Here is a 26,638-nt window from a genome sequence, read left to right as displayed (position 1 = left end):
AAGTCTTATTCAATGCGGGGGGAGGGGGGGGGGGGTTGGGCACTTGGAAAATTCTGTCCGCATTGGTTTGGGTGTAACTGAAGTAGCTGGGCTTCTGGGTTGTAGCCGTGTCCTTGGCTAATAATTCACCAAAGTTTCGGTCGACATTGCAGTCGCCATCATCAGGGAGTAGTTAGTTACCTACCCCAGAAGCCAAGCTACTTCTTTGTGGTTGATTATACTTGTTTTTAGAGGATTTTTCTTGACTGCTGCATATGTTGGTCCGGCAAGAAGTTTATGGATTTTGACTTCATAATCTGAAGTATTCATGACCCCAGTCGCATTTCCCTTGTCTGCCCTTAGAATCACGACAGCTTTGTCACTGCGAAGGTCTTTTCAGTGCTTTTCTTTCTTGCCTGTTGTTTTGCGTGGGAGGTAACTGCTGCCTGATGATGGGCGACTGCAATGTCGACCGAAACGTCGGTGAATTATTCGCCAAGGACACAGTTACAACCCACAGAAGCCAAGCTACTTCAGACAATGGCCGTGAAAGCCTGCGGACATTATTGGGTTTAACTGGTTGTTTTTGGGGGGCGAGTTTTCGTCGTTTCCCGCCAGGCTGCCAGCCGACCTAAACAGTGTAATACATTTGAATATATATACTGTATAGAAGTCGCGAGTGGATAGGATTTACTCTACGTTTTTCAGAAGCGAATGATGAGCAGCTTGGGAACTTCACCGCTGCAGTGCGCTGTCGTAACGCCCTGTATCGTCTTAGTTGTTATTTACACGTTATAGCGCAGCGCTGTCGCCTGCTGTCATTCCCCGCACCCCTCTTCCATCATTCACTGCAGCTCAACGTCGTTCAACGGGAGGGGGAAGGGGTGTTTGAAGAGTTCGACACTTGTCCGCTAGGGACCACCACAAGTCGATGCCCTAGAGAGATGGTGGTGATTGCGGCGGTGAATTAACCAACTACCTCAAAACCGTATTAGAAATGTTAACCTGGGCTGGCGACTTCTATACAGTATATATATTCAAAGGTAATACCAAGTGTGTGTGGAGGGTTGTTGACCGCGGGCTGTGTCTCCGGCAGGCCCGAGGCGAACCGCAGCATGGCGCCCAACGTGACCAGCTCGCCCTCCGACGTGCTGTACAAGGAGGCGGCGGAGGCGGCGGCGGCGCCGGTGGCAGTCCTGCCGCCGCGCGCTGAGGCCAAGCCGCGCGCGCCCTACCGCCGCCAGATCGTGTGGCGCAACGTGCTGCTGTTCGCGGCGCTGCACCTGGCTGCCCTGTACGGCGCCTACCTGCTGCTCACCTCCGCCAAGCTACTCACCATCCTGTTCGGTGAGCTGGGGGAGTCGTCCTCTTTGTGCTGTATGGTATGGTAACATGTAAAACTTTCGGAAAATTGTTATCCTTCAAAGGGGTCGTCCATTAATCACGTGATGTTTTCTTAGCAAATTTTTAACCCCCCCCTCCCCCCTAGTGATTTGTGGTGAGGTTTCTGACTAACCCCCCCCCCCCCCAATAATTCACGTGTATTTTTTTGGTACGAAATATTTTTAAAAGTTTCAGAATATTATCTTTAAATATAGGTATGATCTAATTTAATTCTGGAAAATTAAGCACAGTGATAAAAATGTCCAGACACACATTAAGGTTGCAGGTTTATTCTCACTGGCATAAAAATAATAAAGGAAAGGCTTATATGTGATTTACGCATGTATTCGGCGCCAAAATCACAGTCTTACTCATAGTAAAGGGTCTTACTGGCGACTGGCAAGCCGAGCCGTGTGGTTCATGTTGCGACGGGCGGGGATATTGTTGCCTGGCTACGGCGAGTCAGGTCACGCGTCGCTTTTCGGTTTAGTAGAAATTGCACGAAAAAATAAATACACGTGATATCTCTCTACACCCCCCCCCCCTCCCCCCTTGTGATATTTCGTGATTTTTCCCGACCCCCTCCCCCTCCCCCCCCCCCCCTTTAAGAGCCTCACGTGATTAATGGACGATCCCAAAGATATGCGTGTATTATTGTAAATGTATATTTTCAGTGTACCGACGTATCAATTTAGATTTTAGCATGTTTTGGATGTGTAAACCATAAATGATTTGTTATATAGTCTTTTAGTATCAACGAAAATCAAGGAAGGCTAAAGAGAATGTATAATAATAAATTTAAAAATCTATAATGTCGCACCAAATCGAACAGCTTGTATTCAGATTTTTTTTTCAACTTCTGAACTAGGCTGTATATGCTACTTGTCTTTTTTTTAACGTTAATGTAAATGGTTAAGTGAAATTTAGGTACCACCAATTTATTTACACTCCACAACAAAAAAAAATAACGTGCATTTCCAAATTTGTTATTAAGGACCTGTGCGTCAGAAAAAAAACACCTACTTTTTAATGTTTTTATGAAATGCTTTGAAACTGTGAATTCTTGATCATCTGTTCGCGTCCATTCAGAAAAGAAACTAAGATAATACAAAGTTCTTAAAATAAACTCTTTTTTTTTTAGCTCTTGCCCTTATTTTTTAACATCTCTCTATCACTCCTCTCAGAGACAACATAAAAACTTGGCTATCCTCGGTACTCTCTGCCATTATTTTATTTGCTTGTAGGGCCATTCCTTTTGAGGATTCAATGAAATTATAAATATTAATAATAAAATTACAAACTATTTTTTTATTCTGGCTGTTTTTGGAATATGGTTTAGTTAATAAAAAAATTTATTTTCTAATTATAATTAAAAAATCAAGCTTTATTCCCGTCTTTATTTCCACTGGGATTGTTTTTTTCGACTTAGCTTCTCCCACCATGTAGGCTTTTCATTTTGTGCCAAACATTTAACAATTTTTTATGTATGGTGAAAGTTTTTAATTCGTCGGGTTTGGGACCATAGCCATGTCCATTAGATTTTCCTGAATTATCGAACGTCAATATAGTTTTATGGGAATAAATGTGAAATGTAAAGAACTTAAAAACAGGAAACCCTACTGAAATGAAAACAGACAGTAACGATAAACACAAGTGCATAGTACAGCCTAGTTCAGAAGTTTGGAAAAAATCAGAATACAAGCTGTGCCAGATTATAGATTTTTAAATTCTGTTGAGCCTTCCTTAATTTTAATTGATACTAAAAGACTATGTAACACATCATTTACAAATATATGGTTTACATATCCAAAACATTAATATAAAATAAAATGTTACATGGATATGCTGAAATATACATTTAGAATAAATAATGCATGCATATCTTTGAAGGATAACACTTTTCAGAAATTTTTACATTTTACATTGTATGAAACTATAGAATTCTGGAGGTAAGGCCTTTCACTAGGTACATATAAATTTCTGTGTGACAAATACTATTATGATACAACTCCAGGCTTTAAATTAAGTTTATAAATAATAATAATAATAATAATAATGACTATTAGTTCTCTACTTTATAAGAGAAATAATTAGGGATAGGTAAATTACAACGAAATCCAATCTATTTTCCTTTAAAAACAATTTATTTTTTTACAAAATAGCTTTATTTGCATAATAGTGATGAAATCAGCTCATATTTAAGTTAAAAACCCTAGTTATTCACATTTTTTGGGATATAAGCAGCAGTATTTATGACAAAATAAGCTAGTTTTATCTACTGTAAAAGAAATAATATAAATATTATAAATATTATAAATAAGTTGTATATGGTCCTTGTTGCGATTGTCTTTGCGGTAAACAATATGCAACATCTGTGAATGTGTATGGCAACTTTATCCTCACTTTTCATTTCATTGCAGTTATAGTTGGGTTGTTGGTTGAAGGTAACAACTAATCTTCACTAGTAACTGTACACATAACTACATACAAGTCTGCATGTTACACATGCAGTGTATTAGTAAAAAAAAAAAAAAGAAGACTTAAAATTTTCTGCATTGCAATGAAAGACAAAGATATCAACCTTTATATTAACAACATTATGTCTCTATGGAGACTGTATAAAGAAAACTCATTTTCAATGCAGTATTTACTCAATTACAATTTAATTTTCATAATGTATATCTAGAGACCGGAAAAATTCGCGGATTCATTTAGTGATAGGCTGAAATTCAAACATGTGTACAATTCTGCTGGTTCTGCTATTGGCTCGCGGTTTAACTGGAGCTCTCTGGGCCAATGAGAGACTATATCGACCAAAGAAGCATCGAATCACAAGCTACCCAGTGGAGACGCCTCACAATTTAGTAACCAATGAACACGCGTGTTTACTTGAGAAGTGCAGAGGATAATGGAGGCTATCCTGGAGGTCATTGAATCCGCGAATTTTTCCGGTCCCTATGTATATCAACTTGGGGCCTTTATTCTTGTCCACGTAAACTGCTGTTTTCTTTAATTGTGAATAGAATGAAGATGAGTGTAATGATGTGACTGCTTGTCGTAGCGGACAGGTTGTAAGGTGAGCCTGAGGGGCGCGAGTGGTGGGTGTGAGGTGAGCGCAGGGCCGTGCTGTTGCAGCCGTGCTGATGTACCAGATGACGGGGCTGGGCATCACGGCCGGCGCGCACCGCCTGTGGGCGCACCGCTCCTACAAGGCCAAGTGGCCCCTCAAGCTCATCCTCATGATCTTCAACTCCATGGCGTTCCAGGTGGGTGGCGGCGCCTTCCGCCTGCTTCTCCCTGCTTCTCCCTGCGTCTCCCTGCGTCTCCCTGCGTCTCCATGCGTCTCCCTGCGTCTCCCTGCTTCTCCCTGCTTCTCCGTGCTTCTCCATGCGTCTCCCTGCATCTACCTGCATCTACCTGCATCTACCTGCGCCTCCATGCGTCTACCTGCGTCTCCCTGCATCTCCCTGCATCTCCCTGCGTCTCCCTGCGTCTACCTGCTTCTCCCTGCGTCTCCCTGCATCTCCCTGCACCTCCCTGTCTCCCTGCGGTATAGTAAGTTTTCAAGTTTTAATAATCATCAATACAAAATCTGTTGTAGTGGCAACTAAGTTTGCTTGTCCGGTTATCGTGTACCTACTTATAAATTGTAAACATGATTGAAATTTGGATATAATTTCTACTCATCCATGTACCTCAAAGAGAAGACCATAAAATAGTGAATACATTCTGAAAGAAAAACATATATATTATTAACATCAATTATTATTTCTCAGGAGAAATTATTTCTAGCATTCTATCACTAATAATAAGACATTCCATTAATTAGGTATGTACTATGGTCAAACAGAGCATAAATTTGTCATATTAAATGATTTTTAAAAAAAAATAGCTAAAATGATTAAAATAAAGATAGTATTTTTCAGTTAAGGTATTCAGTTATTACAAATTTTCGTTTTTAAAAATTAATTTCTTTTTTACATTTTTAAATTTTTTCATTAATTTAGAAGTTTTGTCCAAAACATTTGTGCTCTTTGTGTGGCAACCGTGCTATTAGCAGGTACGTGCATTGGAAAAAAAGTAAATTCCAATTGAAATGCACACTTCACACTTAAGTATGAGACTCACTTTTCAGCCAATATTCATTTTGAATGTTTACAGTGAGGTTACAATTTTAAAAAAATTTTTACATGTAAAGTTTCGATAACTAAAGATGGCCAGTGGCGTAGCCAGGATTTGTGTATGGGGGGTGTTAAGAAGCATGGCCCCCCTTTATTAAAGCGGGGGGTCCTCCCCCGAAAAAATTTGGATTTTAAGGTGTAAAATAGTGCTATTTTAGCAGTTTTCGGTTCTTAAATTTCAATATTTTAATGGTAAAAATTTTATTAATTTTAATATGAAATTTGTTTGAATGATGAATAAGAAATTAATTTAAGATTTGTTTCTAGGGGGGGGGGTTGAACCCCTAACACCCCCCCCCCCCCCCCCCCCCCCGGCTACACCCCTGAAGATGGCACTTAGTAAATGTTCCTTGGCTATGTTATGCTAGGTACGTTAGCGAGAGTTCTAGTTGAGTTGGTGTGTGTGGCGTGTGGCCGGCGGGAGCGAGGCAGTGCAGCGTCGTCGACGGGGGTTGTTGCAGAACGACGTGATAGAGTGGGCGAGGGACCACCGGGTGCACCACAAGTTCAGCGAGACGGACGCCGACCCGCACAACGCCACGCGCGGGTTCTTCTTCTCGCACGTGGGCTGGCTGCTGGTGCGCAAGCACCCGGACGTCAAGGAGAAGGGCAAGGGCATCGACATGAGCGACCTGGAGAGGGACCCCATCCTCGCCTTCCAGAAGAAGTGAGTCCTGCGGACGTTTTGCGGCATCAAGCAGGGGCGCAACAACATGGGGGGGAAGGGTATTTTGCCCCCCCCCCCCCCCCCCCCCCCCCCCCCGCCTGTTAAAAACCTTGAAGTGGGGGCAAACGGGGGCAAAGAAAGTACTGTGTAATCAATTTTTTAGATAATAAAACTGCTTAAATAGCACCATTTTCCACCTTGAAATACAAATTTTCCCGGAGGAGGACCCCCCGGACCCCCCGCTTCAATAGGGGGATAGATGATTCTTTATAAAAAGGTATATTGCCCCCCGAAAAGTGCATGAATATCAAACAAATGAAGACATGTTGACTCGAGAAAAAATGATTGTGTGCAAGAGTATGTAGTCAACTACGTTTCTATATACTGTATAAACAAATGGCCGCCATCTTCTTACGTGAACAAACTGGCCACAGTGCTCAGAGCTTATGCTCCATCTGTAACTTTCTCTAATCTCTGCTGTGCATTAGGTGCCTGCTGCCTGACGACGGAAATGTGTAACCATGGTGCCCACACGTAGCAACATAAACCAATATATGTTCACTTTCTTAAACGTTAGAGTACATACATACCAAAACCTGTGCAAAATGAAACTTAATGATATTGAAACTACCCTGGATTATATTTGGTAAACTAAATTAATCATAGATAAAATTAATTACAAAATTTAAAAAGTAAGAGAACTCACATTACAATGCATATTCCACTTGCTATATGTCAATGGGCTCAGTAGCACAGATGTAGAGTGTACACTTGTAAAGCTCAAAAGCAAATTTTTGATGTGGTTCAAACCTTTGTCACTGGAAATAATTGTTTTACTTTTTTTTATAAAAGTATATATGTAATAATGTTTTATCAATAAGGTGTTTTGTAATACCTCCTACAAACAGGCTGATTTCAGTCACGAAGCGAAAACAAATATATAAACACATACTTAGTGTTAGTAATATGCGTTTTAAAATGTTTCAGGTTAATATTTTGATAATGCCATAGAATTATAACTTCTAACCAATTCCTGAAACTTTATAGTATTAACTGTTTAGCGAATTTTAACAAGGTTGGCAGTATTTATAATATTCATTGTTGAAAATCGGATTTCGAAGCCAGAGTTTAGGAATTTTTTAAAGTCTGTTTAGCTTTTATCAGAGCTGTTTCTAATAGTTAAAATTTTCAGTTTGATTCTGGCAGCTATGTGCGCCTGATGGTGGCAAGTAACATTTACGATTCAGGCAGCAAATTCTAGCGATGGGCGCAGAATATAAGTTAATGAATTGCATCCCTGAATTTTGGTATTTTAAAACTAAATATTTTATTCATCAGTGTCTGTATCATGCTTGGCATTATTTTTAAGAATTCCATTCTGAATTTTGTTCCTGAATTTAAAATTGTTTATTTTCAACATGAACAACATCAGACCACATTAACTTGCTCATTACCAAGGTACTGCAATTACTTATTTACTTACTGGCGAGAACTGATAGATCCGCTCACTTTTTTTTATAAAAGGTATATAAAATTATTTGCATCTTTAAATAAATTTTTTTGTGTTTTGGAAGTATTACCTGTTAGAGAATTTTGTGGTAAATAAACCTAAACTTTCCAAATTTAAATAGTTGGTAAAAAGTTATTTTTTATATGGTTAGTGTTTAAATACAGGCATTTTTAGAAGCTTTTTGTTAAAAAGCCACAATACGTGTTGGTAAACTGTGGGTTACAATAATTAAAGATCACTTAAACTACATGTTAAATGTTAAGACAGTTAAATCTTTTTGAAATAGAATGTGAATATGCACGATTATTCTTATATATCAAACATTTTTCTCTTGACGCAAGATCTTACCTACAAAAAAAAAGGTCATTTCCAATAATCATCTGAAAAAATTTCATGTACCAAGTCATTAATTAACCAATCACTTCTTGAATAATTCAAAGATAAGCAAAGTTTCTTTGCTTCCCCATAGTGTACCTTGAAAAAATATTAAATGCTAAAGATATAACTATCGTGTTGTTCACATTTATCCATCCTATCCCGTGAAACTACGAGAAACATGAAACCAGTTATTGTGGCCTGGCCCAGCTAATAGAATGAATCAATGCTATATAAAAATGCACTATTGCAGATTAGTTATTCGTTTTATTCTTCATTGAAAACAGCCAGCTATGCCTCTTGGTACCTAAGTGGTTTGGGACCCACTATAATCATGGAGGTCGCTCGTCTCTAGCTTCTTTGCAAGATCATGCGGTGTAAATAATTTCAAATAAAGCCCAATGAAACTAACAAAAAAGATAAAAATTTCAGTTGCGATGTCATCTTGGCAGTTGCAGTGAGCTGGTGAGTTTCGTGGTGTACTCTGGTGAATTCCGTCACCTATTCGTCTAGCTGTTCTACCCATTGAGTGTGACTAATGTCTCGGCATCGGAGATCAAGCGTTCTTTGAATGGAGAAGATCAATTCAGGACATTATTTCGTGCTTACACTACTGCTGGTTACACTGTGTGTCATAAGAAACCTCAATAACGGACAAAAAAAAATATGAACGTGTAAACACACAGGAAACGAGTCAAAATCGGGCAATGTCGGAAAAATACCACAGCACAGACGGCACTGTGGGCTAACAATGATGAGATGTGTGTTCGTCTGTGCTGCTGTCCTTGTCGCTGTTTGGTCAGGTGTTTTTTTTTTGTCTTAATTTTCTCGTCAGCCCGCCGTGTCCATCTGCTCTGTATGTTTTTTGGCTGTGTAATTCTTTCCGCTGGATTTTCTGTACTGTCTGTTTTCTAACTTCCTTCATTGGCTGTGAGGATTGCTAGGTTGGTACTGCAACGAGTGCGAGGCTGGCACGAGGTGATATGTAAGATGGCGAAGAATAAAGGCTGATGTTAATGTAAAAGAAGTTTTTTATCATTTCTCACTAGCCAACATTGGCTGATTTTGGCTTGCTTGGTGTGTGTTTGCCTTGTCGACGAGGTGTCGGAGACGGGGGAACGGGCTTGCCGCAGGTACTACCTGGTGCTGATGCCGCTGTGCTGCTTCGTGCTGCCCACACTGCTGCCCATGTACGGCTGGGGCGAGAGCTTCCGGAACACCTGGTTCGTGGTGGTCATGTTCCGCTACTCGTGGACCCTGAACATGACCTGGCTGGTGAACAGCGCCGCCCACATGTGGGGCAGCAAGCCCTACGACGTGTGAGTACCTGCCGACACACCGGGGAAAATTATTGTTAATGTTTCGGAATACAATCACTTAAGTTGTAAATTTATAATCTCAAATACAGTGGTAGCTAAGTAGTTTTAATTTTAAATTTCAAAAGTCTCTTAATTTTACAATCAATAACCGTTTGTTTTAAATGAATTAAAATAACCTTTTGGTACCGGTATACGATGCTCGATATGAGTAGGAGTCTTCGATCTTGTACTAAAATTTAATTTTTACTAACATTTTGGCTCAAAGTAGCCAAACATTTTGTAAATTGTTTTTGTCAGCCTGAGAGTTGGGTAAATGTGGTCCCGACAGTCTGGAGATATTTCTGTTTTATTTTGTTCTGCTTTTCCTACATCAGTCTTGGTCTTTGAGAGAGGGCGGCGTTCAGCGGGAAGCCTACGATTCACTCATCCTTCTGGACATACCCGAATACTCACGTTGGCAAGCCTTCTTTTCTTAAAATTAGCAATAAGTAATTAAAAATACTTTAAAACATTGTGGATGGTTGGTTATATTAGGTAAGTATAGCTACATTAAAAATACTGTAAAATCATTTTATGGTTGCTTAGCAAATAAATTTTTAATATGTAGCTATCCAGCGCTAGGAAACCGTTTACATGATTTCGCAGTATTTGTAATGTAGCTATCCTCAGGGCCGGAACTAGGAGATTCGTTAGGGGGGGCAAAGCTTAATTTGCCGCCCCCTCCTTACCAACATTATAAAATACCCTTTTTCGTTAGAAGCGGTGGTTGAAATGATACCATTCACTTATACATAATTGAGAACTTTTATTTATCAAGTACACTAATTGGAAAACTAATACAATTACATATTTTACGATAATGAAGTAGACTGTTATCAAACTATTGTTTATTGTTTGCACAACAGTGAAAATTAATGTCTTACCAATAAGTTTATTAAGTACTAAAATTACATAAGGAACATGTGATTCTGAATTAAGTATAATATTGTATTGATAACCATACAAAGAAATTCAATTCAAAATTTAATTTTTCGAGCATGATTAGCTGCAAAAGTGTTATCAATATCATCAAAATTGATCAAAGCAGCTCGTTTGTGTTCAATAGATATAATACTTAGATTTGTTAATCTATGCTGGCCCATCGTGCTTCTCAAATAGCTTTTAATAAGTTTAAGTTTACTAAAATTTCTTTCACCTGACTCAATTGTAACTGGAAGGGTGAGAAACATTCTCAGAGCAGTAGTAATGTTAGGATGTGCCTCCTCCAGTTTATTTTTGTAGATAAGGCTCAACATTGTTGATGCTGTAGCATCTTTTAATTCATATTCTACTGTTAATGCATGGTGCTTAAAACTTTCAATTTCAAATACGAATTCTTCTTTGTTAAGATCGGCACTGTGTTTCCTAATTCTGCTGCTTTGACTTTTAAATCTTCTACTTCCATTTTATGAATTTGAACACCACTAAAAAATCCAAACTTATTGTTAATGTTCTCCAAAGCCTTAAACCTGTTACTCAGTTCCATAATTAATCTGTCAATGACTTTCTACATTACTTGATGTAAGTTTTTTGGACATACGCCATTGCTAAGCACTTTTTCTGTAGAAGAAAACTAAAAAATAAAATAAATAAATAAGTAAAAATAACCAAAAGACAAAAAGCACAAAATAAGCAAAAAATTGCTGTTGTCAACAGAATATAAACACCACAAAATATTCCGTAACAGGAATATGGTCAACAAACAAAGAAAAATGTACTAAGAGAACGAAAATAACCCACAAATCATGATGACACAAAAATATTGAACCCAAAAAAAATTCAGCACAATGGTTGAACGAGACAAAAACACGACAAAACAAAAAGACGAAACAAACACAATAGTTTTCCAAAACAGAATAGAACGATAAAAACCCCACAAATGATGACAGCACAATAATATTGAACCCAAAAAAATTCAGCACAACAGTTGAAACGAGACAATAACACGACAAAACGAAAAGACGAAACAAACACAATAGTTTTTCCAAAACAGAAACAAGCGACGTTTCGGGAACTGCTATCTCCTCCCGTCCTCAGGCAGAGACGCACATGGTACGAAAACACAGGAGCGACTGAGTAGGGGCTGGAAAAATGAGGGTATTTATCAGAGAAAGGGCTACATCTTGCTCAGCCAAGTGATCACCCGCGCAACGGGTCCTTGAGATGCCAGCTCTCGTCGCAGTGGTTTTACTCACTCCAGACCACGAATTATGGTAATACTTGTTTCTTAGAGTGAAGTAATGCATTTGAAGTACGAATATATTTACAAAATATGCATAATCAAGTTAAATAAAATTTCTTAATTTCTTGGCTAACTTTTTGATTGCGATATGTACACTTTCAAAACTTTTTTTAATGACTAGTTTCAACTTGTTTTAGTGAACCACTTTTCATATTTTGCCGCCCCCTGATATTTGCCGCCCGGGGCACATGCCCCCCATGCCCCCCCTTAGTTCCGACCCTGGCTATCCTAACCAAATCAACCACCCACAATGTTTTAAAGTATTTATAATGTAGCTAACATAACCTAATTGACCATTAGTTATCATGAGTTGCATATTTATTTACAATAAACAAAACAAAAAAATCCGAAGATGCACGATCGGGCATTTGCCTCTCGTCTGTTGAAAGAAGGCTTGCCAGCGTGAGTATTCGGGTATGTTCAGAAGGATGAGTGAATCGTAGGCTTCCCGCTGTCATGATTTGTTATAATTATATTAAATAAGAACAACATTGAGTACGATGGTTTGTGATTTTTAATACTTTCAATAACAACCTGTTGTCTTTACATCCAGACCGCCTCTCTCACTCACTTCCCGTCATAGACTACATGACACATATATGACATCTCCCCTTTTTTTTTTTTTTTTTTTTACCAAGTATACATGACCCTTTACATAAAATCATCTTTACAAAGTATACATGACACTTTACATATAATCATCCAAATATTTAGGTTTATTACATATTCTCCCACTACGTGTTCTCTGGGTACCCAAATTCACTCGAGTATTGTTTATGGTCACTCTGCTGTCAGTTTTAGAGTCAGAGTCAATCTCTCCCCCCTGTTGTTTATTAGTTGGGGAGAGATCCCTCTGAGCAAAGATTTCCATGCGCCCAGAATCAGTTTCCACAGCTTCCTCATTGCCTACCAACTCTTTCCTGTCAATTTTGTTAAACTGAACCTGATTACCAGTCGTATATATATATTGACGGTTTCTCCTGACAATATTACCCTTCTCGGTTTCTACTAGATAAGATCTGGGTCCTACTGTACTCATTTATTGAATACGTCCCTTCCTTAACGGCCGGCTCCCAACCTCTGCATCCTCAAAATACACTACTTCCCCTTCTGCCAGTTCTCTTAACTCTTTAGCATTCCTATCATGGTAATGTTTGTTGACTATATTTCTGTTCCTAAATTCCTGCACAATGTTGTTATAATCATGTTGGGCTTTGGTGTTAATACTTAACATGCTTCTGACTTTTCTGTTGAACAATAACTCGGCTGATGATGGAATGGTATTAGTGATAGGTGTATTTCTGAGCTCCAGCAGAGCTAGGTCACTATCTTTGTTTTCTAGATCTATTCGTTTCAACATTCTTTTGACCGTTTGTATTTGTCGTTCAACCATACCGTTAGAAGCTGGATAATGTGGACTTGAAGTTATATGTTGAAAACCCCATTTCTTAGCAAAATCCCTAAACTTTTTATTATTAAATTGAGGACCATTGTCAGAATATATTGTTTCTGGGATACCGTGTCTTGCTAGAATTGATTTGAGTTTTCTGACTGTTTCCTCACTTGACATATTAGAAAGTTCTACTATTTCAATGAATTTTGTGAAATAGTCTACCACTATGAGAAAATTTTTGTTTTTATAATAGAAAATATCTGTACCTAACATAAGCCATGGTTCTTCAGACATCCTAGTCAGCATAGGTTCCGGAGATTGCCGTTTTTGAAACTGAATACATGCCTCACAGTTACCCACTAAATTTTCAATTTGTATGGTCATCCCTGGCCAGTATAAATGTTGTCTTGCCCTGTTTTTGCATTTTTCAATCCCACAGTGATGATAGTGTATTTTTGCTAACATTTTCTGTCTTAACTCTTTTGGAACCACTACTTGATTTGTTTTATACAACAACCCGTTATGTACAAACAATTCCTCTCTGAATTTGTAATACGGTCTTGCTATGGCCTCGCATTCTGTACTACTCAATGGCCAACCCTCCCTAGTATATTTTATTACCCTTTGCAATTCCTCATCATTTTCTGTTGCTTGCTTAAATTCTACTAAGCGATCCTTTGTAATAGGTATTTTTTCCTGCACTACACATACATGAGCCTCTATTTCAGAATCAAATTTATCCTTGCTCTCTTGTTTTATGTTTACCCTCGACAACATGTCTGCAATTGCTAGATCCTTACCCAGTACGTACTTGAGTTCAAAATCATATTCCTGTAGCCTTAGTCTCATACGCTGTAAGCGAAGTGGACACTGATTCAAAGGTTTTCTAAATATGGATATCAACAGCTGATGGTCAGTCTCTATTATGAAATGTCTTCCATACACATATTGTTTATACCTTTCACACCCATAGACTACTGCCATCGTTTCTTTCTCAATTTGCGCATAAGCTTGCTGACATGAAGTCAAAGATTGTGAAGCATAAGCTACTGGTAGGTTATTTTGTAATAAAGTGGCACCTATCCCGTAACTTGATGCATCTACTGACAGAACAACTGACGCATTGGTATTAAAATACTGTAATACTGGTCGCTGCACTAAGGCATTTTTTATTTCCTTAAAGGCATTACTTTCTAATTCTGACCACTGCCAAAGTACTTCTTTTTTTAGAAGTTGTCTCATAGGGTATGTCATGTCAGATAACTTAGGCACAAATTTAGCTACATACGTCACCATTCCCAAAAAGGTTTGCAATTCCTTCTTATTTTTTGGTTCATGCATTTCAGAGATAGCTTTGACTTTGTTTTCATCAGGTTTGATACCCTGGTGGGATAGTGTGTGTCCCACATATGTGACTTCCGTAACTCCAAATTTACATTTATTTTTGTTAAAACGCACATTTTTTTCTTTTGCAGTGGCTAGTACTTTTGCTAACCTATTATCGTGTTCCTCTAATGTTGAACCCCATACAATCAAATCATCTATGTACAGTTGCACTCCTTCCAGATTTCCAAAAATGTCTGCAAAACTTCTTTGAAACACCTCAGGTGCTGAACAAAGGCCATATGGTAATCTTGTAAAACAAAACCTACCAAATGGTGTGTTGAATGTGGTAAGTTTTTGACTAGTTTCACTCAAGGGAATTTGCCAAAATCCTTTGTATCCATCTAAAATAGTGAAATATTTTGCTTGTGGCATTTTAGAAACCAATTCCTCAAATGTGGGTAGTTGATATACTTCCCTCACTATGGCCTTGTTCAGTGCATGAGGATCTAAACAGATTCTTAATGTTTTATCTGGCTTTCGAACTATGACTAATGAATTCACCCATTCTGTTGGTTCCGTAACCTGTTTAACAATTCCCAAGGCAATCAGTTTGTTTATTTCTGTTTTCAATGGATCTAATAAGCAAAATGGCACTTTTCTACATGCCTCTATTTGGGGTAGAGCATCTTTTTTCAACTTAATATCATATGTATAGTCTATACACCCTATACCTGTGAATACCTCTGAATATTTTTGATATTTATCAGCCATTGGGGTGGTAATCTCATTAACTTTCCTCACTAGATCAAACTTAGAGATACTCGGTAATCCCAAGACAGACTGTGTGCCAGTGCCTGACTTAACAATTTGGAACTCAAGCACACCCTGTGTTCCACTTTTAAAACTTACTTTTGCTACTAATCTACCTATGACTTCAATAGGGGACCCATTAAAATTCTGCAACCTAGCTGTGGTTGGTAGAATTTTTAGGTGTAGCTTGTTACACAGGTCTTCTGACATCACATTAACCTGAGCACCAGTGTCCAGTTTTAAATTAATGTACTTGTCTTTAATCTGAACTTTCTCTATCCAATCTTCTACTTTTTTAGGTCCTTCTGTTAAGTCAACCTTTCCCAACATCAAAGCCTCCTCTAAGTTACCTTCTAACATAACATCACTACCTTCACTTGTGTTCCTATTGTGAGTGTCACAACAATTAGTTTGAACAACATGAGATACAAATTTTGTTTTACACGCTTGGGCAAAATGGCCCATCTTCCCACAATTATGACATATTTTATTGTACGCTGGACATACCTTACGTTCATGGTAGTAACCGCATCTGCCACAAGTCATCGACTTATTACCTTGAAAATTTCTTCCCACCTGCTGATTGTATGTAGAATGTTGTTTTCCCCGTGATGAAAAACTTGATCCCCTGCTGGACTCGTGATTGTCTTGATCGTCCATGCTGCTTTTGCGCTGGTCCCACCTGCTCTGCTGTACTGTGTGTGCTGGAACTCTTCTATCTTCTGCTGGTTGCTGCCTATAAGAACTCTGTTGACCTTGTCTCTTACACTCACTTGAAACTCGATTCACTTCATAACTGTTGTTCTGCTTGTTTAATGCTTGCAACTGCTGTTCTGTTAGTTCAACCACTTTGCATATCTGTATGCACTTTTGCAAAGTTAAATCATTTGTTCTCAACAATTTATTCTTCACTTCTTTGTCACGTAACCCACTGATAATTCTATCCTTAATTAACCCATCACGCATTTCTCCAAATGCACAGCTCTTACTCAGTCTTTTTAAATCTGCTACATATGTGTCAATATCTTCCCCTTCTAGTTGATCCCTGTTAAAAAACACATGCCTTTCCACACTTTCATTTGTCTTGGGGACGCAATAATTCTCAAATGCCTGCAAAACACTTTTCAAATTTTTCTTCTTATCTTCCTGTAACTCGAATGATTCAAATATTTCTTGACCTTCCACGCCCATGATGTGAAGTAAAATTGCCACTTGCACCTCATCCGTTTGCTTGTTTCCTCCCGAAGCCAACATGTATATATCAAACTGTTGTTTGAATTTCTTGAAGTTTTCTGATACATTGCCTTCCCAGCAAAGCTCCTTCGGTGGTTTTAGCTGGTTCATGATGCTTATTTTCTTCCTCTCGTTGATCACGTGGTCTTAACCTTCTAATATATAGGTACACATATTTCCGCATTACACTTTTCTTCCAATACACGTAAATTCAGTAACCGACTGCGCCATGTCATGATTTGTTATAATTATATTAAATAAGAACAACATTGAGTACGATGGTTTGTGATTTTTAATACTTTCAATAACAACCTGTTGTCTTTACATCCAGACCGCCTCTCTCACTCACTTCCCGTCATAGACTACATGACACATATATGACACCCGCGTTCACCATTGTTGCTTGTTTACAAGTATGATTTTTTTTTTTTTCACGACGTAGTTGAACGACTACATCACGTAAAAAGAAAATTACGTGAGTTCCTACTGTTCATCCTTTTTCCCGGTTTGTTAGGTCAGGTCAGCTACATTATAAATACTTAAAACTAAACAACCATTAAAATTAATTTTTATTATTTTTAATGTCCGTTCAGTTTCAAAGTATTTATACTGTAGCTGACCTGACCTAATCTACCTTTGTCCCGTTTTGTTAGGTCAGGTCAGTTACATGATTATAAATACTTAAAACTATACAAGTAAAATTAATTGATATTATTTTTAATTTCCATTTATTTTGAAGTATTTATAATGTAACTAACCTTACCTAATAGAAAATTTCTGTTATTTAGGCATTCACGCACACACGGCAAAATATAAAATGGCGTCTGTTGAATGATTACACAGGGCTTGTATTGCAAAATAAGAACGGCGATATCTCCAAAAGTAATTGGAATTTTTTATCTCCGCAGGCGGTTATGAATAGAGGACGTAAAAGATCATATAACGAAAGTTATTTTATATTTGTACGATTTTTTTTTGCACTAATCCGTACACTACATATTTACCGTATCTTTTCCGTATAAAACAATGTATTTTTAAGTAGAAATCTAATATTTATTCGGACATTTCCACTTACTTATTTAATTAATGAAAATACGGAGTTATCTGATGTGTAAATTTTATTTTAAAGAAGTTTTTAAAAGTTATAAGTGTTATAACCTTTATCTGATTGTCTGCGTCGCCGCAGTGTACTGTTTATAAACATGTAGCCAGGTTATGTTGCTTCCCGTATAGAGTGCACGCACATAGTCGAATATCGATATCGCGCCGACTGCATGCAACACACACTCTGTCAGATGCCAAGTTAACTACATTTGACGGCCCGCACTCTTTCGTGGCAAGCGTGTACTATGACAGTTACGCGTTAGTTCACGTCACATATTCAAGTGGCTTGCGTTCGAGTCACAGATTTTGTTTTTCTATTTAAAGTAGAAGAAATGTTTTTGTTCTATGAATTATTAATTTTAATTGTTTGGTGTGCTCTTTTTTGAAAATTAACTTAGTAAATAAATGTATTTTCAATGAATGGGTTTTGTTTTCATGAATCACTTTACCTAACAAAAAATTTTTTTTTCCGCATAATCGTCGCACCCCTACTTTTAAAACTTGATTTTAGATTAAAATGTGCGTTGATTATGCAAGAAAACATGGTATCATCTTAGTTGATAGCAATATGATACAATATTTTACAGAATCAATATTTCTGAGTCCTTCAAATTTTATATTTAATATAACTGAATGAGTCTGCTGATGTTCCAAAAAAGTTTTATATCAAACATGAAGTTTATTTAGCATCTGCAGCTACTCTAATTCATACAGTGGTTTCAAATTAAATTTAGGTACTTTAAATAAACATAATCGTTTATCTGAGTTTGTACTGAATTACGTTTAATGACCAAACTATGCTCATTCTTCATGTGAGTAAGAAAAACAAACTTAATCAGTCATATGTAGGGTTGTCATACAAGCAAGCACAATTAAACAAAGGTCAAGACAAAGAACACGATAGGGGTCCCATGCAAAACTGAAAATTGCAGAGTCGAGTCCCCAGCCCATCACCAAAGGCTTAAAAATAACATGTATCCTAATGGGAAAAAAGTATCCTTTTAGTACTGACTAGCTGCCCGACCCGGCTTGCACGGCTATACTAATAGAAAAAAATTAAGCCACATCTCCCATTTAGAGTAATGGTAAATAAAAAAAAAATTCAGTGAAAATTTATTACAATGCTGTATAATGTACCGGAGAGAAAATATATAGCACAGATGGTTTCCTGACTCGTGCACGCAACGTACAACTGATGTACCCGTACTTCGCTACGGCAGTCTACAGTCTTGCGCCGCTCATTATACATGCCCCTCCTTGTGGGTTCGCCACTGCCGCGCGATGCCCGTTGCCATTGAGATGCAGAAGGCATGAACAATGCAAAATCCTGTTCTCATGCAGACAAAGTACCCACTGTTGCCTGGTTTTAACCACCCATGGGATCTAATTTTCGGAAAATGTCATCCTGCGTAACATAAGGAACATTACTGTGAAGTTTCAAGTCTGTAAAATATATATACTTGAAAAAAAATTGGTTGTCTGTAAAGTCGGTTTACGGACGATAGTTTAACGTGACAACGTCATAACAAAACATTGATGAAATGATTGATCCAGAAGAAAAGGAAATATAATCGGCCTGAGACTGAGCCGTAATAGGTTATTGCAACCAAACCATTTAGGCATTAAAAATATTATATCCTTTGAGGAAGAATTTTTTTTTTAATTTTTCAATCTTTTGCATGATAAAATCTACCTCTGCATACTTTTATGAATAAAATTGAATCATTTTTATTGAATTATAATTATTTTGTATGGATACAAAGGAGTGAAATGAAATGTGCAATTGAATTAATAAATTTACTTTTATTTGCATTCATTAATTCAAATATATTTATTACTTTCGAAATGTTGCGTGCGCCATATTTATTTTTACAAGTACAAAAAAAAATTCGCAGCTGCCGGGTTTCGAATCGACCACCTTTAGGTTAAGTGTTAGGTACGCTAACCACACGCCCACGAGGCCATACTAAGATAATGTAGTTTCAAATATATTTATAAACACTTTGTTCACGGTAGGGGTATAATATTAACACGATTTTATAACAAATACGCATCCCAATTTCACCAAACTTATTTATAATGTGTTACAATATTTTTTAAAACATTGTGCAAAAGATCCCGGGTGTAATTTGAATTATTATGTGTACCTGTAAAACACCATTGTTGGTTCAAAACTTATTTGAATTTTCAACATTACTTTTAAATAACCGTACCGATTGTGCTGAAAATCGGTGGACGATCATTAAATTACATAATATTAATAATTCAAACGACGAAAATATGATTGAAAAGTCAAATCGATGGTTGTTCCAATCGAGTGGAAGAGAGATGCCACGCATGCGTACAATGAGCAAACAGGATACATCCGTAGTGGGACATCCGTAGTGGGACACTTTTTCGTGCGTGCAGCCGGCGTTCATCGATTTATTAGATGTTGTCACGTCAAAAAAGGGCAATTTTTGAAATTTAAAGTACCCGCAAAATTTCAACGGTGATGAGGACTGCACTAACAATGAAATAGTCGTTGCCATAGAGACAAATGAAGCATCAACAAAGCAACAGCCGTTGCAATGGTGATTTCCTACCAAAAACGGGAAATTTTGGTATACAGGGTTCGTACGCCTCCTTAAAATCCTTAAAAAGCCCTTAATATTTCATTTATGGAATAAGGGCCCTTGAAAGTCCTTAAATTTTACCAAGAGTCCTTAAGAACTCCTTAAAAAACACTGTGAGAACGTAATGACTACTGTTATTTTCGTTTCTTTTCCGACTTCGGCAATAAACAACACTCGGCGGATGCGCCGTGCACGTTTACAGCGCTGGGTGTGTGACGAATGAATTAGTACTATCCAGAATTCAGTGCGGCGTGTCCGTGTTTGTTTTGGTAATGGTGGACCATTCAGTTTTCAGCATGACGTAGTTTATGATACGAATTATAATGCCTGGAGGAAAGTGTGTTTTTAAAGCCACATGGCTTTTGAAAAAGGATTGCAAGGAGTGGTTGCATGAATAAGAAAATTGTAAACACAAAGCCATGTGTGCACGGTGTAACAAAGTGTTGGATGTTGGTGTAATGGGTGAAAGTGCTTTGAAAGTACATATGCAAGGTACGTAATTTTTTTTTTGTAGCTAGCTTTTTATAGACTTTATATTTGTTCTATATCTGAGAAATGCTATATTTAAATTTGAATTATGGTCTTTGTAGTTTATTCAATTAGTGGGTTTAAATGATGGTACGTTTTCCAATATCTACATTATTTTCCTTGCTTTCTATCAGAAAAATTTGTGCAATTTGTGTTGAAAATGAACATAATGAGATTTTAGTTACTATTTCATTTACATGTGAAGATAAGGTCAATGTACCTATTCGTGTTCCCAAAATTGTAATTCGTAATATCACATGTAGTTATGGTATGTACTAGAGACTTCAAAAATAATGCCTTATTTTACTTAAATATTTGTAGGTATTCATGTATATCTTAAATCCTTAAAATCCTTAAAGGGGTTCTTAAAAAATCCTTAATTTTTGATTGCCCAAGAGGGTACGAACCCTGGACGCCCCCGAAACTCCCCTTGGGATCGGATTTCCGCAGAATCCGTTCTTAGTGAGCGTCTACATCACAAAATGAGTAACTATGCTAAATTTCAAGTCAATCGGGTGTATAGTTTTAGAGATCTCGTGATGAGCGAGTCAGTGAGTGGTATTTCGCTTAATAAACATCTAGCTCCTGCAGCATTGTCAACACACACTTCATACGTGTACTGCATGTTGTATCTAACCCCCTCCAACGCATTTGATTCTAAATTGGACTTTTAGTAAGGATCCCTAATGTTATTGATAATATAGCCTATAGCCTTCCTCGATAAATGTACTATCCAACACTGAAAGAATTTTCAAATCTTACCAGTGGTTCCTGAGATTAGCGCTTTCAAACAAACAAACAAACAAACTCTTCAGCTTTATAATATTAGTATAGATTGATTAAAGTTCTGTTTCACTGGAACAAAATCTGTTTTTCAAAGTGTGGGTGTAATATAATTCATTAAGTTAACTCTCAATTTAATGTTTTATTTAAAAATTTAATATCTATAACCAATGTGATGAACTCCTGAAGGATATTTGAGTAACATTTGCTTACTTTTGTATTTCACATTATGTTATATTAAACCATATTTTTTGTACGTGTTATTTCATGTTTTCCATTTAATCTTGATAGAACGTCAGTAGTGAGTTAATGCAACCTTACACTCTGCTATTAAGTTAATGATAATTGATAATGAGATTCCCGATAAGGTGATTATAGAGCATAGTGAAATGCTCCAAAAATGTTCAACAAGTCCATGGCTACTGATAATAACTAAGTTATCATAAAAGTTACTGAATAGTCCGGGGCATAAGCTTGTCTGGGTAAAAATTGTAGGCCATGACTGATTTTAATTCTCAGTTTTGTACTCAAGCCATGTCATGGTTATTTCCAGTGATCGTGTTGTAGACAAAATTTAAAACCAAAGTATCATTTTGAAAGAAAAAAAAATTTGTGGAAGGATTTTTGTGTGGTCGCGATGTTTTCATTGGTTGTACATGTGTCTTCGGGTAGCAAGGCCAGTGGCAAACAGTTTTAACATTTTTATCAATTTGTGTGTGTGTTCTGAAAATACTTGAGTTCCTGCTTATTTAGTTCTTAACTTTAAAATAGTCTCTGTTCTCTAGTCGTTTGATTCGACACAAATTCATTCTTTGAAACAGAATACTAAATACTTGAGCAGAACAAACCAAAATTCAATAAAATATAAACTGACTGAAATATCACATCTTACCTTTAACGGTTCATTCTATGGGAGAGAAAAAAACGTTGAACTACAGGAAAGTGTACTTAAGGGCCCCGCACACCCGGGCACACACGCGGTGCGCAGAGCTTCAGGAAAAACAACGCAATTCCAAAACTACTCGAGATATCCGAGTGGGGCCTATTTAGGAATAGCATTTAAGAGTTCGCCGAGGGCCGAAAAGTACTTTTAATTTCGGATTAAGTTTTTAAACTGTATTTTTAGAAGCGTTAAAATGGCTAAAACGCGTGTTTTCAGAGTAATTTTTAGGCATAAAACAATCAGTACAGATTCTTGAAAGCACTTAAAGGGACTTGCATTACACCTTTATCTTCATTTCTCCGCCGTATAATGTTACGGTCACCGCTCAAATTTCGGTTATCCTGTGACGACGAGACGAATGCGCGCGCCAGTTCAGAGACTTGCGCTTAGAGGCTATACCGCGCTGGAAAGACCAGCGAGCGTCGCGCTTATCATCCCGCCTAACTAACACACATACACCATTGACAAGACGGGCCCCTGAAGGACTGTGTAAATATTTTGTGCCATGTCTGTTCTTCCTTTCTTCTGAAACGTGGTGAGACTCTGAACTGAGGTTTTAAGGACTGTGTAAATATTTTGTGCCATGTCTGTTCTTCCTTCCTTCTCAAACTTGGTGAGACCCTGAACTGGTCCCGACTGTGACGGTGGGGTCCGTGTGGTAACGGAGGGGTCGGTGCCGCAGGAACATCAACCCGGCGGAGAACCTGAGCGTGGCGCTGGGCGCCCTGGGCGAGGGCTGGCACAACTACCACCACGTGTTCCCCTGGGACTACCGGGCGGCCGAGCTGGGCAACTACCGCGCCAACCTCACCACCGCGTTCATCGACCTGTTCTCGCGGGTGGGCTGGGCGTACGACCTGAAGACGGTGCCCGAGACGATGGTGAAGGGGCGGGTGGAGCGGACGGGCGACGGCAGCCACGCGCTCTGGGGCTGGGGCGACCGCGACATGACTCAGGAGGACAAGGACTGCGCCCGGGTCGTGGACCCCAAGTCCCGCTAGTCCCGCTAGTCCCTCGCCCCGAGGGTTACCGTATCGAGCGGCACATCTCCTTTTTCCAAATTTCTCTGTCCATCGTGGTTCTTCTAAGTTGTACGTACGGTCGTCTAACGTGCCTACCGTATTCTGTTACTTTTGTAACTGATTAAATAATTAAATGCGCCAGAATTTTTTTTTTTGGTCATTCAATAAAGAGTGTTGGCAAGGGAGAACTATAAATGTGCCTGAACATTCAATTTTTTTTTTTTTGTTTACAACATTTGGGACAGTAATGTTTGTTTTTTTTTTTTTTTTTTTTTTTTTTTTAAACTGCTTTCCTGTCAGCCCCAGGCTTGAGGGCAACCTAATGTGCATGCCATTTGGATACGGTGATTTCAAACTATTTTTTTTGTTTTTAAAGTAGTGTCTGAGTTATGGCTTCCGCTGGCACACATTCCAATCAAAATGCACAACCTTTTTGAGAAAAAATTTTCTGAAAGTTGGTGGTATGTTTACATTTTTGTGAAAAATGATGTCTTTGGTATTTTAACTTCCTGAAATTTTGAGAACCAATGTTTGAAAATGTTAGTAGGTATGTTACTGCCATTAATTGTTTTAAATGTTTTCCATTTTATATATCTTCTTGTAAAGTCTGCTTTGGTTAAAAATGAAGTGTTTAAGGAGATTCTAAGTCTCTTTTATACATTTACATTGCATATTCTTCCATCCAAATGTTATTTTTTGTAAGAAAGTGTTTTTTCAAAATATTGAATTTAATCATGAATAAGTAAATCCTTGTGTATTTTTTTGTGCATTACATAATTAATTGGTTTTGTGTAAAGGATATGTGTATTTGTAACTTTGTCAGTAACACTACAAGATTATTATACTTATGACAAGTTTATTATTTTTGAGCAATTTGGTTTTTGTATATAGTCATTGTAATTTTTGAACTGAAAAATCAAATGTTACCTATGTATAAAGTTTGTTGTACTGAATCTAATGATGTTTATATTTTACACTTAATTATAAGGTGAATGTTACTAAGGACGGATAATTTCAAATCTGTCTGGATATATCTGGTTGTCATGTTGCAGGTAATGTTCCAATTTAAGTCTTATTAGATAGTACCTAGTAATTTATGATATTTGGTAAGTGTATTATGTGTTTTGTTGATAGCACAATTAGTTTTTAAGTGTCATCGTCTTTCTGCGATGGAAACTACCAAAATGCTGACTACATCACTTTCTGCTGTCTTCAGAAACATTTGTGCGTGGCATCACGCGCTAGAACTGTCTCGCTTGTAGGATCTACGTGGTACTTACGCTACTTTAAAAACTGTAGGTGTGATGGCAAAGGAAAGTTCTTATTTGCGAGTTGCTATTTTCATCACATTTTTTTTTCTTCTAATGTAGTAGTGGTTTTATCTTCACTTCATTTTTTTTTATCGACCTTCTGCAACAGCAGAGGCGTCCTGGAGCCGTCTTAAGATTTTGTTTGTATTTTGTTGTGATATTCTGATTGTGTTGTGATCTTCACCATTGATTTAACAGACTGTTAGTTCTTGATGCTTGTGACCTGATGGTGTACTCAAAACACAAAAAATAAAAACGTTAAATTTTCACTTGCTCGTAAGACGGTCATTTCTTTCACAGCCCTTTTTAAAAAAAAAAATTAGTTTTTTTTTTTTTTTAAATTTTAGAATTTTATTACGTGCGAGGAATGAAAAATGCACCAGAATATATTTTCAATTTTGTTTATGTACAGTGAAACCTCATTAATAAAAACCCTGTTAATATAAAACTCTCATTAATACAGAGCATTTTCACAGTCCCTATAAATTACTTAGGAGTTATAGTGCTAAGTAAGTAGTATGTAATGCAATGTTGTTTTTGTTCCAAAGATAAATGATATGGAATAAAGGATGATTAATACAAATATCCCAGAATAATGTAAAGAAGCAATTTGAAGTTTCAACTAAAATTAATTGCTTTGGCTCATTGTAGGTTGGGAAAATGTACAGTGCCAGTACATATTGTACTCTTACATTTACACCAGTAAGTACCTACTCTTAAACTTGGCATTTGTAAATTTACACAATAAGAAAATTCACTATTTATGTGAAAACCAAAACAAAACCTTTGTGCACTGAAGTGAGTTAACTTCGAACGTAACTTCAAAACAAATTACTTACCCTGATACGCTATAATTGTGTCCTATTTACATAAGTGTGTCAGCTTCGTAGTAAACATATTTTTACAAAAAACAAAATAGACTAAAGTATGTTGAATTTTGTACTATATAAAGTGGAATATCTCCTTTAAATACACACTGCTGTGCACCAGTATGTCAGCTTTATGGTTGCAATTATATTTCTTCATTTTACAAGCTTCTAAACTTGGCTCTTTTTGGTTGAAATTAAGCTAAAACTGCAAATTAAAAAGTCTATAATAAGTTAAATTTTGTACCATAAATAGGAGCATATCACTTTGAAATAGGTCTGTTCAATGTGTGCACCTTTAGTTATAAGGCACACATCCAACCTAAAGTCCAATTATTCCCACACCTTGCTTAACACGTCCAGAGTAATGGAAGCAATAAATAACCTCTTTAATTCTGTATCAACTCTGGCAAATCATTAGGTAGTGGCGAAACACAAGACACAATCTTTTATAAACTCCAAAGAAAAAAATTGCATGGTGTTAAGTCAGGTGAACATGGATGCCAGCGAAAAAAAGCTGTCGTCTTGACCATTACAACCAATCCAGTGGTCCAGGCCATTGACAATTAAACTTTAAACAAAATGCACATTGTACTGTAATTACAGATCACCTTACCAAATTGCAGAAAACAACGCTTTACTCTCAGGAGGCGCTATTTTGCGTGGGTGGCGCTGCAAGCGAGAAAACCACAAAGCAGTACTCGCGCATGCTCTTATCTAAGACTAAATTACTCTTTGTGACCATGAACCACTACACTACAATGCTTGCAGTTGATACTGTTAAAATTTTTAACTGGGCGTTTTTTTTAAGGACATAATGTATTTCCCAACTAGGCTCGCTCAAGGCTGCACCTTCAAACCCCCACTTCTTGGACTCGTCTCTCCGAGAATATCATCAGAGGGGCTTCAGCTATAAAGGGCGTTACACTCTGGTAACTCACCCTCAAAATAAGACCGCAAACCTCACAAGAAAGCTTTGCTCCAAAAGATTTTAAAAATGAAACAACAGA

At 37.5% G+C, this 26,638-nt stretch overlaps 1 protein-coding gene across 2 annotated transcripts in view; it reads left to right on the top strand.

The window, feature by feature from the left end:
* The window catches only part of LOC134543034 (acyl-CoA Delta-9 desaturase-like), a 55,581-nt gene extending 30,550 nt beyond the window's left edge, over positions 1-25,031 (top strand). For both annotated transcript variants that reach the window (XM_063387732.1, XM_063387733.1), the window contains exons 2-6: positions 1,076-1,326; positions 4,498-4,628; positions 6,005-6,210; positions 9,229-9,414; positions 23,113-25,031. In XM_063387732.1, coding sequence (XP_063243802.1) covers positions 1,095-1,326; positions 4,498-4,628; positions 6,005-6,210; positions 9,229-9,414; positions 23,113-23,431 — 1,074 coding nt within the window. In that variant the 5' untranslated portion in view covers positions 1,076-1,094 and the 3' untranslated portion in view covers positions 23,432-25,031. The remainder of the gene's footprint in view (positions 1-1,075; positions 1,327-4,497; positions 4,629-6,004; positions 6,211-9,228; positions 9,415-23,112) is intronic.
* Positions 25,032-26,638: the final 1,607 nt, after the last annotated feature.

This window comes from Bacillus rossius (genome assembly GCF_032445375.1).
Source record: "Bacillus rossius redtenbacheri isolate Brsri chromosome 9 unlocalized genomic scaffold, Brsri_v3 Brsri_v3_scf9_2, whole genome shotgun sequence".
Taxonomy (NCBI): Eukaryota; Metazoa; Arthropoda; class Insecta; order Phasmatodea; family Bacillidae; genus Bacillus; species Bacillus rossius.
This window is presented reverse-complemented; position numbering and strand designations above follow the sequence as displayed.